Source organism: Homalodisca vitripennis, chromosome 4, assembly GCF_021130785.1.
Source record: "Homalodisca vitripennis isolate AUS2020 chromosome 4, UT_GWSS_2.1, whole genome shotgun sequence".
Taxonomy (NCBI): Eukaryota; Metazoa; Arthropoda; class Insecta; order Hemiptera; family Cicadellidae; genus Homalodisca; species Homalodisca vitripennis.
In genome coordinates, this window is record NC_060210.1 from 88648167 (window position 1) to 88668328 (window position 20162).

At 33.7% G+C, this 20162-nt stretch overlaps 1 protein-coding gene across 4 annotated transcripts in view; it reads right to left on the reverse strand.

Moving 5' to 3' along the window:
* Nucleotides 1–20162, reverse strand: part of LOC124359728 (cGMP-dependent protein kinase, isozyme 1-like) — a 152945-nt gene that overhangs the window by 14589 nt on the left and 118194 nt on the right. For 3 of the 4 annotated variants that reach the window (XM_046812707.1, XM_046812706.1, XM_046812705.1), the window contains exons 3-7: nt 12099–12280; nt 11836–11978; nt 10267–10404; nt 3256–3425; nt 290–392 (exon numbers count right to left, since the gene is read on the reverse strand). In XM_046812707.1, the coding sequence (XP_046668663.1) occupies nt 290–392; nt 3256–3425; nt 10267–10404; nt 11836–11978; nt 12099–12280 (736 nt within the window). Of the gene's footprint in view, nt 1–289; nt 393–3255; nt 3426–4944; nt 5085–10266; nt 10405–11835; nt 11979–12098; nt 12281–20162 lie in introns of those variants that run through there. The other variant, XM_046812708.1, reaches the window with a different exon arrangement.

Sequence of the window (20162 nt, forward strand, 5' to 3'; positions counted from 1 at the left end):
TAGATACATCATCCTTCCCCCCCCCCGGCTCCCCTCCTCTCTGTCTTGCGGTATACTGTGAAGTAAAAAGTTACGAAATTGAGTGGTGTGGTATTATGTATTACATAATTTAAATTTCGTCTAAAGTAATGCAAAAGTACTACAGATGACAAGCAGGGATGTAAGTATATCAACTTTATGGTGGTAAGGGGAGTGAATTACTTTCATAAAAAGAATAACACAATTTTATTTTAAAAGTGAAAAAGATAGATTTTTCTAAGCCTTCTTCAAGAATATCTTGTCAACGTACCTGGCTGTCTCTGGGTGACCTTGACACTTCCTTGACTGAGGATAAAGAATGTGTCACCACTTGCTCCTTGACGCACTATGTGATGTCCTGTGGGGTAGAATTCCTGTACAAATTCAAGAATAAATTACAAATGTATTTGGATCATCTGATGTAAAAAAAAAAAACATAATTACCAATCTGATGTTTTGTTGATGAAAAGCAACAGTATCAAAAAATACTCTTTGTACAAACAAGAAAATTATTATTGTTGTTTCAATTCCAAGAAAGTTATACGTGATAAAAATCAAAATTGTTGAGAGATGATATAATTTCAAAGGGATGTAGGGAAGAGAATAAGGATAACGTTACAGTTCAGCCATCGAATGACAATCGTCTGTTTCGATGGTGTTACTGTACTATGCGATTAAAATCTTTATTACTGTTCTCTGTTGAATAATTTTGACTAGACGTAACGAGCGTTTTGCATTACATCGTTTACCTCAGTTAATGTGGTCAACTACTGCGTAATAACTGTCCAGGTATAATACATAGTTAAAGTTGTAATCGTGCATTTTATATATAGAGAGATAAGAGTACACAATCTTTACGAAAAAATTGTAAATGGTAATTTCCAACTTCGTTTACACCAGAAATCTTCATGCATGATTATTTTTAGTTTCTTAACATTCATCAAAGTTTTTGAATTGAAACATCTGTCGATTACTACCCCAGGGATGGGTTGTATTTTATATTATCTAAGTATAGTGTCAAGAGGGCTTCTTAGCCCTAACTTTGCCTGGTGAAATAAACAATTCTTCACCTTTCCCTTCATAAACCAGCTAAAACAAATTACGTAATCATATTTACTGTAATATTTTAGATTAATTTTTGATAGTGTACATTAATTTATACTTAACTCTATAACAACATGGTAAAAGAAAACGGTTTTGAAAATTGAATTAATTTCTATAATTATTTTTTCAATGAAAAATCCATTTCACAAACTGATACCTTTATACAATACTGTTGTAAATAGTTATAAAACATAATGTAAGCTGCTTACTCAAATAATAGTAACAAATTAAATTAATGAATCACCACAAACACTGACTATTTAATAAACTCCTTTGTAAAAAACTGATTTTCAGTCTGGGAAGCTTTCTCAATTGATCAGTAAAAGTGGAGCATAATACTTTTATAATAATCACACTATATTCCAATCTACTTCTCTATGGGATACATTAAAGTACGGTGACTAATATACATTAGTAATAAGCAATCTAATCAAATCAGTATAGTACACTGCAGATTGGCAATCAAGATGGAGATCTCGGGGGGTTGTGGTTAAAATCCCCCAGGATTGATTATAGTCACCTGGGAGCGGGAGATTGGATTGACCGGTACGTGTGGTATATCGACCAATAACCTCACCAAAATTGTATTTAAGTAAAATTTTGTTGTTAATTATTGAAAAAAAAAACCACTTGAGATTGTTATTTTTTTAAATTAGGAAATGAAGGTATAAGTCACTGTTTTGTGCTTCAGACAATAACGGGTGTACAGGATATCTCGAACGGAAGAAATATTACAGATACAATTCAAGCGCAATTACTTGTAGAGAGAATCTTAAAGATCTTTATAATCTGTAAATTTCAGATTAGGTCCTGTAAACCATTCAAATCTGTAAAGACTTTCAGCCTCTTCGAGCAATACAAAAGTCCTCTTCAGATATTCGAATCATTAGTGACAATACACTCAGAACTTTATATCTGGCCTGATGATGGTGTAATCAGTTTCAATAGTTTTGCAGGTGCAAATTTTGGATCAGTTAAGAAAATCTGAAGTTTAAACTTGGTACGCTTTATTTTGCTAAAAGCCGTTCCTTATTACAATAAAGCCGCCTGATCCTTAAAACATGTCAGCTTTTAATTTTTATGTTAAAGAATGTGTGGTATAATTTTTAAGCATTTCAACTGTAGATCTTGTTTTAAAGAAATGAGCTTTAATTTTTCTCTGAGGATAAAAAAAAAGATTTGGGAGAAATTATTACTTTTTTGTTTTACTAATCTTCCGAAACTGGACGAGACGTGGTGTACAACTTCTCAATATATGTTTAAATATTGTAGCGCTTCAGAAAAGGAGATCCAAATACGAAATCTAGTAACGTTAACGAAAAACATTAAATTTAGCCATCGAAATATCGGTTGCTTTAAACTGTATACATCTGTTTTATAAAATTAATATATCTATAACAAATCATTAATAATATAAGTTCACCACTGTACTTTGTTTCAAGTAATTATAATACCACTAGATCTTACGTAAAAACATTTAATATACACGCAATTCTCAAATGAATTATGTTTATATTCTCAATCAAAATGAAGTGAATATTATAGTTTTAATTACATTCTGTTTATGATTATACAAGATAAAAGGTTTTTAAGTGGCTCTGCATTTTTATTTTTAAATCTTTTATTTACCGGATCACTAGATACAAATTACAATTAAAAATATTTAATTTATTTATACCTTTATTTTGGGAAACGGGACAGAACCAGCGTCAAAACTTCAAACTGTTGTAATGAATATTATTTAAGGATTTAACGGGTTTTCATTAGTAAAACAGTTAAAATTAAGAAGGAATGTAAGAATAGAACTCTAATTAATTTAAGAAAACTTGTAATATTTAAAGAGGTAAGGTGACACTGTACGAAAATTGTTTTGTTATATTGTTTCATTTCATGGGTCATAAAAATTGGATGTTATTTTAAAGTTTTTAGCTTCCCCATAATTTTTGAAACATAAATATACACTTCGTAATACACGCCAAAATGAAGCCAAAATCACTATCCAAAACATTTATTTTATTGTAATGATTGCAGAAAGACTGGAATAGAAACGGGATAACTTTATTTTCACATTTTATATAGTTATAATACTTAAGTGACACATGATGATACTCAGGATATCAGGATTTTACATACCACTTCCAAGACATCGGATATTTTGCCGAGGACGTCGGAAGACAGATTGTGAAGGAGGGGAACGCTGCGCAGGAAGTTCACATTATCCTCAAGCCTTTGCAGACCGGTTCTCATCATGATCCTCTGAAACACCCTTCGGTCCAGCACCCATACCTTGGAGTCCTTCACAACTGCAATTATCAAACGATATCGTGTAAACGCACATTAAGGTTTATATAAACCGTATCAACCGTATGCCTCTGTAGATAAACACCTGCAAACCACATTCCAAATCTCTGGGTATTCTGGCCATCGCTTTCATCCAGTACTCAGGAACAGTCAAATACAAATTTATATACACAGCTTTTATAAAACTGTTAAAATCAATTTTGTTTTTGAAATATAAAAAAAGTACAAATTTTAACGGTAAGGCTTACACAAAACATCAGAACTGTATTAATATTGTATGGAAGCAGCACCACAATTCGAATACACCAACAAATGTTCCTAGTTTCATGTACAATAACTAGAATGCATGCAGAGTGAGCCTTTTTCACATATTAAGAAATGAAATATGTCAACAGCAGCAGGAATTCACAATGTATACATACATATACGCTCATGCTCTTCAGCAGTTCCTTGAAGATTTGGTCATAAATCCAATATATGGGACAGCAGGAAGTTCAGCATAACCAGCAGTATTTATTTATATCACGTGTTGCTAATTATTGTCAGTTAGGTAGCTGGCTGAATCGTTTTTTACGATGATTTACGGATCCAAAATTAAATGCAGGTCTATTAAACACTGTTATTATATAACAATTTAAGTCACGATTATTAACAGTTTTACATTTAGCACTAAGACAAGGATTAAAAAAGTACAATAAAATATCTTTAAAAATGTTTTTAATATCTATAGAAAAATAATCCTAGAATATAAGAGGATTGAAACCATCCACCTGTATAGAACAGGAATGGATGTTATAAAATTGAGCAAACCACAATAATTGTTACATTTATGCTGAAGTTGCTGTCCACTAGACTGGTAAGTCTTAATAAGAAAATCAAATAATATAGATACCTAACAAACAAGTGCATAATTAAATTAAATTTCATTTTTCATGTATTAGAAATAATAAATAAGGAAATCAAAAATGTATTACTTAAAATAAAATAATTGTATATCTTCAGGATAAAACACAATATGAAGGACTACTTCGTTACAAATTTCATATATATATATATATATATATATATATATATATATATATATATATAAATATGTATATATATATAATATATCACCACAAAATTACCAACATCAATTTATTTATGTATAATCCAAATAAATGAAAATGAAGTCAATTAAAGACGCTCATGAATTTTGTTGTGTTTGTTATGGAAGCTAAGCTATCATTGAAAAATGTTATTCCTTCCTCCCTTTTAATCACAAATGATACTTTTCCTTCATTTGGGGTAGAATACAAAACCAAATATTTCAAGTAAAACAAGTAATAAATTTTAAAAATGGTAATTAGTTGTTTGAAAATTAAACTATTTTATTTACAATTATTTCGGCTCTTTCCCAAAATAATAGGGGTTGTTATATTATTTTAAAATTGTAGTTTTCCATATTTAATATACCTAGTTACCACGTTTGACTCGGAAAATTTCTTATATATGTTTTTAAACAAAATTAAAGTTTCTTACCAGAAGTTCTACATCCACACTGAATTTTGTCTCTCTTCCTAGTAAATTCAGTTCTACCCTCTACTTTAAGATAAAACAAAGGCATGTTCTACAGTGGTACAACACGGAGTAGAATACAATACGGTGTATAATGCGACAGACGGGATGTTCACTTCACTTCTGGACCGATTATACCATTGATAGCTTGACACTCTCGCACTCACTCAAGATAATTACATGCACTTGAAGCTACATCATTACGTCATGTTACATCCATGTAATCTATATTTGGCTTAATCATCAGAGTGAGGATCAGAGGATGTCTGCTATTACTTAATACGACATGACTGATACGGACTGTATTGATTGAGATAATATAAATATTATTGGCTGAGTGTGTGTGGACGCATACCCGCGAGGGTTAGTCTGCACATCATCTCGGGAACTGCTTGAAGGGTACATTTAGCACCAAAGTGTTGGACTATTTATTGATTAGCAAGGTACGGCTTGAAGTGTGGATTTTTTAGTAGACTCCTTAGACCGGAAGTAGATCCCAAGGGCCAATAGTAGACTCTTTTGATCGAAGTAGCATTCTCAGACATAAACGTATGTAAGTATATATTTTCTTGATCGGGCCAGAAGGGCACACTCTAATATTGTACTAGGAATATAAATTAATTCGAACCAGAAGTGATCGATCCCACGCATGCAAAATAGGAAATAATTGTAACAAGTTGCAAGGCTCTGATAGTCTAACTTTGCGATGGTTGTTACATGTTGTTGAATTTGAGTTTTGTTGTCGTGAATTGAGACACTGAAAATGTGCGTGAGGGGAGAATAACATTGGTGGAGGAAGAGAACCAACCTCTCGGCATTTTGCCAAAGAGCAATCAGCCCTGTAAAAACAATCAAGTTGAGCAGAGATGCTATTAACCTGTATAACCTCTTCAGATCCAGGGAAACTACGAGTATGGGTAACAGTGGTCAGAATCACAACGTCTCACATGGAACTAATCAGAGATTATACACATAGAGATAGTGACGTCACTATGCATACACTGCAATGTGATCGTATGTGATACTGCTAAGATCTAACCTCATATGTCACATTGCAAGGTATTATTAACATTTTACAGGGTCATATCAACCAGCCTAGAACTTTTCCAGGTTATGACTGAGAATTGTAATCTGCAAATATCAGAGTTGACGGTATCGGATAGCAGTTACCTCGACGGCGCATGCGCGTTAGCTGCGTCATAATTCTCTGCGCATCTGTATGGTAGTATCATCCATAGGTAAGTAATTATTCACGAAACGACCGATAGTTAATTTTTTACACAGACCTTTAAGATAATGATTATGAAATTCTGAAACCTATTGAATTAAGTTTCGTAAAAGGTGAAAGAACTGTGTCTCAAATATGGTTTCCTAAATTTGTATGTCTTTACTTGTACAATTATTTAGTCAGGATAAAATTGCCATTGTTGGGGCTCAACTAGGAGGAAATATGCAATATAATCAATCACCCGTTCGAGTTTTTGTTTTATCTTGTGAATATTTTCGTTCAGATACAATTAAATTTATTGAAAATTCTTACATTGTAACAAAAATAATGTACAGAAACAAACTAGAGTCAAAATTGGGGGTGGACTGATGGAGGATGCGACTGAGCTTGCGAGTGAATTTAATATATTTTTTGCATCCGTTGCTAGTGAGCAAGGTCCTTATCCACTACCTCCTTGCAACCCTACGCACAAACAGACTCCGATTACCTCATTCCTAAGCCATAGAAGTAAATTGTCCATAATTATGTCAAATACATTCTCTGAACCGATTCACTTTCCCCGATTCAGAGACCCTCAGGGATCAATACTCAGTCCTATTCTTTTTCTAATCTATGTCAATGACATTGGTCATCATTACTGCAGGGAGGTCTTGTACAGCACGATGATGACATGACACTCTTTTTCAGCAACAAATAAAACACAATCTTGGAACAACAATCTTTTGTGGACGTTAAGGTGTTGTGGGTGAGGACAGCTCAAATTATCAGCTCAAAGAGTTTAAAAGGGTTTTTTAAATGCTAAAGCAAGTAGTTCGGATAGTAGCGCAAATGAAGTTTACAGAATCTTGCTAGGAAGCTTTCAAAAAGTTTACAATTATTGACTCGACAAAGTGTTTACATTTTAGAGACAATCTTATTTTATATGTCGAAAAGTGACCTAATATGGGACCGAGACATACATGGATATGAGACAAAAGGCACAGACGCCTACCGAAATAGGAGACACAGGACGGGGTTTAAGAACACTTACCCTCACTGGCAGGGATTCGTTTTATCAACAAGTTACCAAATTCAATAAAGAGTCCCAGCGCTTATGGCGTTAAAAACTTGTTTGACACGTGTTTTAGCGTTCCAACATTTTATAGTGCTGACGAGTTTATTGCATACGGCTGGGTGACCACTCAATCAGTAGACTGACAGCCGGCGCTGAAAGTGGGAATATTGGCAGGAGTGAGTGGGGTATGAGAGCATATAATGTATGTTTGAATAGTGTTTTAAGGTTGTGCGTTTGTAAAAGATTTTAATCAACTAATTCTGACGATGCCATTAATTATATAATGTCTACTGCAATCAAAATTTAAATTTGATATACTTTCATCTTCCGCTATTATCTCCCCTTCAAAATAAATTCCTGGGCACGCCCCCTGTTTTCAGCGTATTACTCTGGCGTGTGAAAAACAAATGTTTTTACATCAATAATTACTTTACACACATATAGTGACACATTTTAAGCGTATTATCTCTTTGGACCGTACAGCTGATGTGAAGTATCTTTCATTTTATTGCGAGTAAATTTAGTGACTTAAAGACTTTCTTGATACACGACCGCTTATAAGTTAAATTGCTTTTTATTTTTATCTCACCCAAATATATTATCACTTCTTGCCCTGCCCTAAATTTAAAGTACTGATTACAACAAGTACCGTTGTAGCTTATACAATCTCCCGCGATAAAAAGTATTACTGTACATGAAGCAATCAAATTTACTTGCGACGTACAGTAAATCCGCCCCAACGCAATCCACGTGACCTGCATGCAATCTGGGCCAGCTATAACGCAATAGCTGTTGAGATATGCAAGCTGACATGTTACAGGCTGGTAGTAAATGTCCTTAATATCCCCCAACTACATTGACGATAACTGAATATCCGAGTTTATGTTTTCGTTTCTGGTTTACCATCTGTGTTTTAGTATAATTGTGTTGCTCTGTTTATAAGTAATGGTTCAACATACCAACTTTTAAGCTTGAATAAAGGTACATTTATTATACTCTTTAATAATGTTGTATTATCTGACTAGTATTTAGCAGAATTATGGCCTTTCTTATTCAAAAAGTTTCTAATCATACTTGGAAACATAAAATTGCAGCATTCAACTGAAAGAGAATTTAGCAACAATTTAGACTAAATTCAATAAAAAATTAGATATTAATGAAAAAAAGGTTATGTTTTTTACATTTTAATACCACTCCTCTGCAAAACGAATCTCTTAAACATAATCAAGCAAAATGAAAAACATTTGAAAGTCTGTATTCAACACGAGTTAAAAGATAATAACTATTTTGATCTGAATAATACAGCATTAAACCAATCATAAAACATACGAGAACTTGATACGGTGACTATAACAAATGTGGCACTGGTAAACAAGCCGAAGTTTCAAGTTACCGTTTAAGGAACACACACATCCTTAAAATTAAAAAAAAAACACACACAACCCGCATGAAGTTTATTTTTTTAGGGCTGGGAAATTTGTTTAGAATGTCACATTTACAAAAATACCCGCGGCTTAGCACGTATATGAGCACTTCTGGTTCGAGTGAGTTATATTTCAGACTCCCGTGTTGAGTTTGCCTTTTTGCCACGATCAAGAAAATATATCAAAAAGTGTACATATGGCAGTGGTAATTTATTCCATTAACTAATTATCTTATCTGAACATTTTCTTACTCTCTGTTTAACAGTGGTTGCCGAAAAGGTTGAAATACAGTGTGTTCTTATTATCAAGCTCACTCTATGCTTTCATGACTATATAAACAAAATTAAAATGGCGGTTAAATTAATTAAACATGTGGTTGCACTGTCACGAAACAAGGCCTATACAGAAAAGTTAATTACATTTAACAGGGTCTTTCAATCTATACAGTTATATACACATCTTTTTGTGTTTGCCTGATTTTTCTCGTGAAATGTTACAATAAAATAACAGTTATTTAGTAATTTGGGAAAGACGAATTAAAAAAATCAGAAATAATTGATATAGCTATTCTTAAGTTATAACTATCCCGACCTTTTTATGTATAGAGATTGAAAAAATCGTGAAACATGTTGGTTTCAAGAAAAAGAGTGAAAATTATATTCCAAAGGAGAACTACTAATTTAGCGAAAGTATAAAAGAGATTCAATTATAACTTTAAAAGTAATGCAAAACACAGAAAGTCCAATATTAAAAGAGATTTTGAAATTAAGAAAGTACTCCGTCGGTCTTTATTACCAAAAAAGCTTTTTGCTTTATTCCATATCATAATCAAATGAGTTGTTATAATTTTTATTTGTTTATAGTTTATTGTATCTAACGTTTTAATTTGACTGTAATGGCACAACTTGCTAAATGATTAACACAAAATGACAATAGAATACTAAAACTAATATATTGATTATGATAATTCCTATACTGTGACTTACCAAACTTCAATATACATACGGCCTAATCTAAAAGAATATTTATTTTGTGTATTTAGTATATTTTGTTAAGAAATAAAACGTTGAATCCAGAGTAAATTGTTTAATAAATGATTGTTAAAAAGTGTTTTATACTTTTGTTACCGGTTCAATAGAAAAATTTGAACTCTATGTACAATTAGGTATCAATGTATGACCTAATAAACCAATTTTTGTGCAACTTCAAAGCAAATTCAAATTCAAAGCATAAGAAATCGGTCCAAAATCTTTAATGCAAGCATAAAACCAAAGTATTATAGTGATATGATTAGGCCTAATATTAATTAAAAATCTTAATGAGCCAAATTAATCACAACAATTTTGAATATACAGAAGAAATGGATGGTAATGTAGACGAGATGTTTCTTAGTTGGATTAAAATAAATAATTCTGATCATACTGCGTTGGTATACATAATTTAAATTATCGTTGGCGTTGATGAGAATCGTAAGTCTCGATCTACCCAATCGTATATGAGTATTTTCATATCATAAGGACGATGTTTAACAATTTGTACACCAACGTTGTGGCTAGATGTTCGCAGAAAAATCCACTGACCTCTGATAGAAGCAGTCCTGGTACAGTTGTAGAGGATGGCCAGTTCTCCGAAGGCCTTGCCAGGACCCATGCGGCCCAGGACCTTGTTCTCCTTTATCACCTCAAACTCACCCTCCGCAGACACGTACAAGTGGGCACCTGTAAATAACAATGATCGAAGTGAGTTATTAACAGCGTTATACACAGCAATTTCGGTACTTGCAGTATATCTGCCATTGCCAGTCTGTATTTAACTCACTACACAGTGAAGCTGTCACCAAGGGTTGACACCGGTTAAAATTTAAAAACCCTCAATTATTTCTAGTAACTTTCAGTGTTTGAGTTTTACGCTTAAATTGCCATTTATAAACATAATTACATCAATTTTACATTATGTAACTTTTTTACTGCGATAAAATAGTGTCGCATAAAATAAAATGGAGGGAACTATTTTTTTCATACCTACTGAAGTTCGAATACGCTTATAGATAATAAAATAAAATTGTGATGATAGTTTGGATGTGAAAATGCAAACTTGTGTATGCAAATTTTTTTCTGCTAAAGCTTCACGTGAATAACTGAAATCAATTTTGGGTTAGGTAAGTAGCCTAACTATGTGTTTCAAAGTGGTGTTAAGACCAACAGATTTTATACACGTAATTTTACGGAAATGCAATTTTCTTTTAATGTCCACTTGCCTCCTTAGGTGCAAATAACGTAAATGCAAAAAGGTTCAGTTTTCAGAACGAAATGCATGAAATGTTTTTGTATTAAAAATGACTCTGTTGAAAATAAGTATTAGAAATACTTACATATACCATCATCTCAAGCTTCTCTCAAAGGTTTATAGAATTCCCATGCACTTAATAGACTTCCATTACATTTTGTACACTTTAAATACTATATTACTTATTAATACTATATAAACTTTAAAAGTTTATTATTTATTTATAATAAATAAATAATAAACTTTAATAAATCAAGATATAAATAATAAATTTCAAGATATTTCTAAACTTCGTTAGGTATCTCATTATCAGTATAAAATACGAGTATATATAAGAATCATTATAACTTTAAATTATAAATTAATGCAATTTTTACCTTTTATTTTTATAATCCATTTTATAAAATACGTACATAAATTATTACTCATAGATGCAAACATTTAAACTCTAAACCGTTCTATGATCAGAAATAAATCAAAATACGTCGTGTGTAAGATACAGTTTCTTTTTCATAAATTAATCTTTTTCCAACCAGGATTTTTTATATCCAATTCAAATAATCCAAAAGGTTATCGAGTTTCAGGTGAATTTATAATTCACTTATTGCACTTTGTTCAGGTAAATATCTATATAATTACGATTTGGGTTGCAGTTTTAATCGCTCTGTGAAATAAAATTGATATCACTTTCTAATGGTTAGTTAAATATACGAGTATGTTAGCTGAACTAAAATAAAATAAAACATTCCAACTGTCACATACATATAATGCAATAACCGAAAAACTGACAATCGGATAGTTTGGGTCCACTGTTTTTGCAAATAAATATGGATTTGTGTGACCTTGTAGTGCCTAGAACTTACCGACTTCTCCCTCTCGGATAAGGTAGCTGCCCTTGGTGAACTCTTTGGGATACATGGATTCCACGAGCTCCCGTACCTGACTCAGGTCCAGATTCTTAAGGAAGTCATTGTCCATAATCGCCTCTTTGATCATTTGTTTTGATCTGAAACAGTTTTGTATGGATGTTACGTGGATGAAAGATAGTAAAATTATGACCAAATCATAATAAATTCACTCTTGAACCGTGTATTCAAGAAAAACAACAAGATCAGGTTGCACAAACCTGAAGTCCTTGTCGTATCGTTGTATCTGGATGTCCGTAGCGGTTTGGCTGGGCTGGGAACTCTCGGCGGACACCCCCTGCTTCTTGTGGGCGGTGCCTGAGGACTGGCTGAGGCCGTGGCCATGCAGGGACGACAGCAAGTCACTGTCTGGGCGGAAACTGGCAGCTTGTTGTAGTACGCTCTACAATACAAAAGAATATCTCAGTCCAGAAATCTTGCCGGATTAGATTTTAAAGAAGGAATTTAGAACTTTCTTAATGTTATAGTGTTAGTGCTTGTTGTTAGAAGTATTTTTTCACTTAGGATAAGAAGATGAGGATACAACTGAAAAGACCTTTGCGCTAGTTCCTGAGTTTTTCAGGAAGGTTGGGGTAGGGTCTCGACCCCTCTCGAGATCCCATGAGGAAAGATAACGGACACTATCTCAGTCATATCACCTTGGCATAAGGGGAGACTAACTCGTGTCAGCCTCTTTCAGTCAATGGTCAGGGGAAGATATACTCCCTCGTGTTTAGAGTTTAACAATTTTTGAGGGTGTCCTACCAACTCCAACAGTCATCCTCCGCAGTAAACTAGACCTGTAGACCAGCCATTGTTACTCTATTATCTCCTGTATGTTGTTGAATATTCATTTGGGTTATCCAGTGGTATGTATAACTATTAATTAACATATCCAGTTTGGACACTAAATGGATATTAGATTAAGGAAGGTCAAATTGTGAAATACGCCCACTTTTTCAGTGTATAAGAACCGAAAATAGACAATGTTTTATGTATAAAGGCCTATGTCATTTTCTTACGTTAGATTCTTTCCCACATTTGTTTGATTAGAAACTTATGATTTTACTTTATGGAGCTTCATATTCTGACTGTAACGGATAAGTGTTCCATCAGACATTAGATAAAAACTTCGTTTCCCCTTTTCCAGGAAGAAGAGGAAACAATTCATAAATTAACAATTCATAAATATCCATCTGGAGATGTAGACTCTACAGACCCCGAGTAGATATTTTTGAAGGAAATGTGAATGAAATACCGTTCCTCAGCATTTGATCGTATGAATTTGCAAAGCTTAAGTACGCCATACCTCATGTTACGTAATAGGCTACGCTAAGTTTGCATGAGAAACTTCAAGGCTTAGCTCATCATTTTATTCTCGTTTTTTTCGGCCAGATAGTAAGACAGAAAAGATATTTTTATGTTATCCTGGCAGAATAGAATCAGCTTACTGAGTGATACGCTTCAATGATGCGCAGCCAAAGTCCATAGTTAAACATACATAGAACTTATTCTCATTATATAAAAATTTAAGTTTCAAAAACGTAAAGTTTGCAGGCGCTCTTTATTAAAATATATCTTGCCACATGATACACTCACATTTTTATCGATTGAGTTAGGTTTCATAGCATTGTTTGAATAGTAAACGTTTCGGTGAGATAGTAAAATTGAAGAGTATTTAGTTGTATTTTATATAATACATATTTTCGCAACCCTGTTTCTCGTTACTGGTTAATAGAAGTTACATCAGATGTTCTTTGAACTAAATTCTTGGCGGATTAATAACCTAATTGGCACGCGTATTATTTTTTTCTCTCGGGAACTTTGTAGCTGACCATCTTGCTGCCGAGAAACATCTCGCGCGCCATATCCGCGAGTTCAACTTCAACCGAGTTTCTGATTTTAACTTCGAGTCTCTGATTACAACTTCGAGTGCTTTTAGACTTCTAATCTACTAATCTTCACCTTTTTCCGACTACAGCTGCAATGTCGAGCCAAGATGCTGACGCCCGTGCTTGTGAGTCGACATCAACGTGAAGGGAAGTCAATTTTAAAGTTGTACAATTATTGAGTTCGTAGGAAAAATTCCCATAGAACATTTGAACCATTAGGCCCACCCCTGTGATATCATTATCACTCTATTTGGCAGCAACGTGGCAATATATTATTTTATGTTTAACATCTAAAAGTGGTGCTTTTATGTTTACTTGCCACAAATAAAGATTGAGTTAACTTTGAAAATCGAGTATTCAGTACTACCACCTCAGCAGTATCCAACCCTATGTGTTTCGTCCATTCGGTACACATATAAATGAAGATTCATGCAAAAGTCTATAGGTCAGTTCGCTTTACAGATATCGTACGGACAAATAGACAGACAGAAATGAAATTTTTCCAGCCCCACCATTAATAGTGTAATAACCTGATTAAAGATCTTTGCAAGGATTACGTAGCTTTTGAACGTAAGATATTTTTTTCTGAACGCGTAAATATTTAAAATTGAAAATGATAAGAAAACAACCGTTTGTTTGGCAAAGTGTTCAAATCACTTCCGCAACACTTGAGGAATCATTATAATTATAACTAAATAAAAAAACTAAACATTTTAATACGATGATGATCCTTAATTTAATTTTAATTTCTGCACAACGGAACACGATAAATAAATGACTCGCCAGTAAAGTTAGAGACACGGTTAGCTCACTTATCCCGTTCTGGGAGAAGTAGGAACATTAGGTTAGCGCTAGGAAGGGTGCGGCCGGGTAGGTCAGGAGGCCACTGATTATATCCTCCCGGCACGAACACTTCATTTGATATCCTACTAAGTGGCCTTTTTGTACAATTTACTTCATGTAGACACGAGACTAAGACAACCTCAAGAGGATATTCCTGCCAATGTTACAAAAGAGTTTGTTCACATATTCCATTTGGCATGTTAATGATCAATATTGTTGAAAGCTTTATTGATAAATGAAAAAAAGAAAAAAAAATATTAGTTCATGACGAATTTAGTTTGTTTATATTTCCACAAAAAAGGCTTTAAATGTAATACCGAGAATTTAAGTTGGATTAACTTTTCGGAAAAGTAAATCATATCGAATTTTGATATGATTTAGAATGTCAGTATATCCATAAGAAGGCGTTTCTGGACCAGGATATATATCTGCTGAAAGAAAGCCTTCTTTTAAAATGAAGAATACGCTCAGAAGTGCAATTTTAGTTTGAGAACACTCTGTACATGAAAAGGTTGAATTTTAAGGCGGTGCAATTAGTTTGTGATTAAAATAATGTTCTTTAACCTTCAAATAAAACTCTAGCCTCAGCCATTTAAGGAACCATTTTTAAAGATAGGAAAATATAACACTTTTTATTATTCTACAAGGGTACTCCCAGTAAGGATTTGAAGCACAATTTTGGGATATCTCATAATTAGACCCTAACAAATTCAATTGACGATAAATTATAACCTGTTTACAGCGTATACATGAAAGATAACTAGAGGAAGCGAGATGTTTTTATTTATAAAAATTAAACTTCTTTATGAAAGAATAATCATTTTTAAACATGAAATTTTCTTAAATTATATTTAGTTTAAAACTATAACCTAGATAACACATAACTGAATAAAAAAACTTGCCCTGAAGCTAGTGCAAAATTTTACAGTTTTATGTTCAATCATTTATATTCGGCTCTAATTACAAACATTGCCTAAATTTTCTTCTTTAGATACCTGCAATTGACTGTCAAGTCATCAAAACTTAAAACTTTATTTTTTTGTCTTTATGAAAGTTATCTTAAAGAATTTTTAATTAAAAGAAAAATTAAATATGTAACAATTTTTTACACCAACATATTGATAACATTACCGTAACAATCCAGAAAGTTTAACATATACTACGTTCAAAATAATAAAAATACAGTCTCCGAAAACCAAAGTCGGCATTTGTAAGTTGGAGTGTACTATAATGAACTGATCATTTGTATCTAATGACGGTAAAGCCATAGTCTGAATAAAGTTATGAAATTAGCAAACTGAAGTGATAAGAACATTTGTTAGACTGGGAACAATACTCGAATGCTCGGAAGGCTTCGGCAAGAAAGGCAATCTAGTGATCGAGGCAGCGGCTTTATTTTATCGTTCTCGTCTTATTACCACAGTATTGCTTTACTTATGTCGCCATATCGCCGTCTCGCGCCGTGGATATTGACTCAGTAATGTAATTATTGGTTGTTCATTGGTTTTCATTTCATAGGTGAATGTGGGAAACAAAGGAGAGGGTTAGTTTCAAATATTTATTTTGTTGCTTAGACATCTTAGATTATGTTCTTGCTGGTGGAAGCATAGTTGTTGCTCGAGCTATCAGATTATACTCTCACTATTAGAAGCGAAGTCATTGCTACAGTTATCAGATTATATCCTTTCTATTAGAAACGAAGTTGTTACTAGAGTTATCAGATTATATTCTTGCTACAAGAAGCAAAGTTGTTACTACTTTTATCATATTATAATCTTGATATTAGAAGCGTAGTTGCTGCTATAGTTATCAGATTATATTCTCCCTATTAGAAACGAAGTTGTTACTAGAGTTATCAGATTATATTCTTGTTACAAGAAGCAATGTTGTTACTACATTTATCAGATTATATCCTTTCTATTAGAAGTATAGTTGTTGCTTGAGCTATCAGGTTATACTCTCACTATTAAAAGCGAAGTTTTTGCTAGAATTAATCAGATTATAATTTCTCTATTAGAAACGAAGTTGTTACTACAGTTATCAGATTATATCCTTGCTATTAGAAGCGAAGTCGTTGCTACAGTTATCAGATTATAATCTTGATATTAGAAGCGAAGTTGTTGCTACAGTTATCAGATTTTATCCTTTCTATTATAAGCGAAGTCGTTGCTACAATGATCAGATTAAACTCTTACTAGTGGAAGCGACAGATGGCTGTCAATTACATCAAACAGTTGTCAGCATTAACTCCTCTAGGCGTGGCCGGTGGTCTACCAAAGCCCCTACCACAGTTACAAGAGTACACGTCTTCATTGCTGTGGAAGTTCGACATTTATAAAATAATTACCTAATACCAAAATTCCAACCAACCGCACCTTGCATATGTTTTATGGAAGGAAAATGTCTAGAGTTGTCAAATTACCACTAACCGCGAAGCTTTAGAAGCTATATATTCAACACTGGACGCTTGTGAGTTTCAATTGTGGGATATTAGTCTGAAAATGCACCAAAAACCTGAGTTATACCAGCACAACAGAAGTTGTTCCTTTAAGATCATAGCGAGGAGAATAAAGTAGGAGCAAAAAAGCATAACTATAGTTGAGTAACAATCGCTATGTGACTCATTGGACAATTTACCCTCATGGCCAGGACAACTGACAGAATGGGGGCAGGGAACTGGGTACGTGACATCACGCGACAACCTTTTCAAAACAATTTATTAGCTTCCCGAGAGGCCTTTAACTCCCCCACCCTCCCGTCGGAACTACAAACTTTCAAAATCAGTTTCCCTCCGAGAATTGGTTAAGACCGACAATAGACACACACAGAGTCCAAGTAAATTTGCAATATTCCGTATTTAAAATGTTTTTTTTTGTATTTTAGATTACTTTATGGAACAACGCCATTTCATTATAATTGGCTGAGCTTTAGGGAGGCGTATCACTCGTAGGGGGGGTTGAAAAATTTCATTTCCGTTTGACTGTTTTCACGATATCTCAAAAGCGAACTGACCTATACACTAGACATTTACATGAAGCTGAGGGTTGCTTTATATGAGTATCACTGAGTTCGATGATGGCGTATGTCGCTCCAAGAGATTAGTCTTACTGGTAACCATTATGGATACGAGATCATAGCTGAATTAATAAATGTATAAACAACTGTGTTTATAAAGTAAAGCATATGCGATTCCAACAGAAACAGTTTAATTCATGGAGTAAAAGAAATATGACTGGTGTCAATGTTAAAATTCGGTAGCAATGTTTGATTTCGGCGTGCTGTTACGTTGTAGTAACCTCGCTAGCTTACCGGAACTCTTATTTAAACACTGCTGTGAAATCTTAAAAGAAACTTACTGAGCTAAAGTGAGAATGATATCATGTGGGAATATATCTCAAGAAATATTTCATCTGTACAATTTAAATATGGTATAAAAACATCGTTTCTACAAACGAGTACAAGACCAGAATGAGTTCTAAGATAGTGCATGTCTAACAATGGAATTTGGCTGAGCGTCATTTATGGATATCACACAGTAGGCTGACACAATTTCTCTTTTGTCTGTAGGTAATGTAAAGATTTTTTTGTATGTCTGGCTATTTGCCGGTAGGACATCTAGATAATGAATTAAGCTATAGAGTTGAAATTTTGCATAAAAAATTACGAAGACTGTTAAGTGGCACATGGTGTGGGGTGCTCCACTTTGAATAAAAATTGGATTTGGTAAGTTTATACTAAAGCATATTTATAGTTAGAATAGTACATATTCTAATGTAACACAATGCACAAAAGAAACGAAATAAACAGAGAAACTTTGGAGATATTTACCATAATTATTTGCAAAATTAACTAAGTGCATCTTAGTAGGTAACTAACAACAGGAAAACACGTTTTAATATCTTTTCTTATATTGTACAGTATAAAAACATTCACAAATAAGGATTCTCTAACTGATTAAAAAGTACTAATTAACCTCTCTATAAATAATAACAATCAGCTATTATTGATAATAACAGTAAGTTTACCATTAAATATTATTGATGGATGTGCCATCAACTTTAAAATGAAGACACGTGTCGTTAACAAATGGAACAAAATGTCGGGTCCAAAACTCCCACATGCAGCACATAGATTTAATCAGTGATGACACTAACCTAAAAAGCGTACAAGTTATCCGCAAAGCGGAACGCTACAAAAGTTAAATGTAATCACCATAAATCCCCAGGCTGTCAGGGGACTGTTACACGCAGTAGTTCGGGTTTTGGCAAGCTCGTCTGGCGCGTCGCACCACGGCGCCTTTCACTTTCTGGGTAGATCGTTAGGGCGTTGTGATTAGTGAGAAAGGTCGGGAAAACACCAAATTTCCAAGTATTAGTTCATCTAGCACTATAGAAGACTAGTTGAACTCATTTTGTTAAAAAGAGTCGAGACGTAAAAACACAATGGTTCAACAACTTTTCTTTTTTATAAAACCTAATAGGAGATTTGTACCGAATTAGGGAACACCAGATTATTGAAACCAAATCATTTAAAAAATATATAATGACAATAAAAATTGTATCGATATGTTGGAATTTTAACACCCGTCTCTTTCTGCGGAGCCTTTCATGTTCAAACAAAGTGTTACGCCTTGTTAACTAATGCTAAGGAGCTCAGAGCCAATTTGAATGCCATAATGACACAATATAGCTTTTCTTTAAATAGGCAGAGGAGTTTCCCCTATTACAGAAATTGATCGTCAGCTATACTAGTTTTGGTGAAGTTCCAAATGGGAGAATACAAAAAGGGTTTAGAATATGAAATTAAATTTTTTTCTTAGATCACATGTTTTCAGCTTGACTACATGAAAAACAACCGTGAATCATGTAAATAGTAGTTAAATACGAGTCAGCTAACCGTATTACAGAACCAAAAAGTCGAGATTTTCCGTCTCTGTAGTTGTGATGTAGCCTAATTAATTATTATTAATGTGTCTGACGGTCAAGGTTGTGTATCAAGCCAGAAAAAAATTAATCTAAGAACAAATTTCGTTTCATATTTTTAACTTTTCAGTACCTTCTCCCTTTCAACATCCACCAAAACTAGTGTGGCTGATGATCGATTTCTTTCTTTAAAACAATTCCTTTATCGATTTCAAGAACAACCCGGCTTACACAGTCCAAATTGGCCCTCAGCACCTAGACTATCCCAAATGGGTTATTGATACAATTTATGCTCTATGACATTGTACCGGATAGGGTCAGAACCACCGAACCAATCAGCGCCTGAAGATTAAACCACCTCGGTAGGCCAGATCCCCCAGTACGTGATTCAATCGACACCCCACACGGCCTTGGAGCGATGCCGGTGACGGGTTTCGATACGGGCATTATCGATTGTTCCCTCACGTCGAGAGTTGCGTGATCGACTTGTCCGATGCGGGCTGTACAGTGTCAAACTCGTGTCACTGGGTCAGTTTCGCCTGTAGGAATTAAGTGGTTTGGTCGAGCAAAAAACTGTTGTAAATCTTTAGTGCTGGGAGTGGAACGGTTCAGTACATTTTGTGCAAGT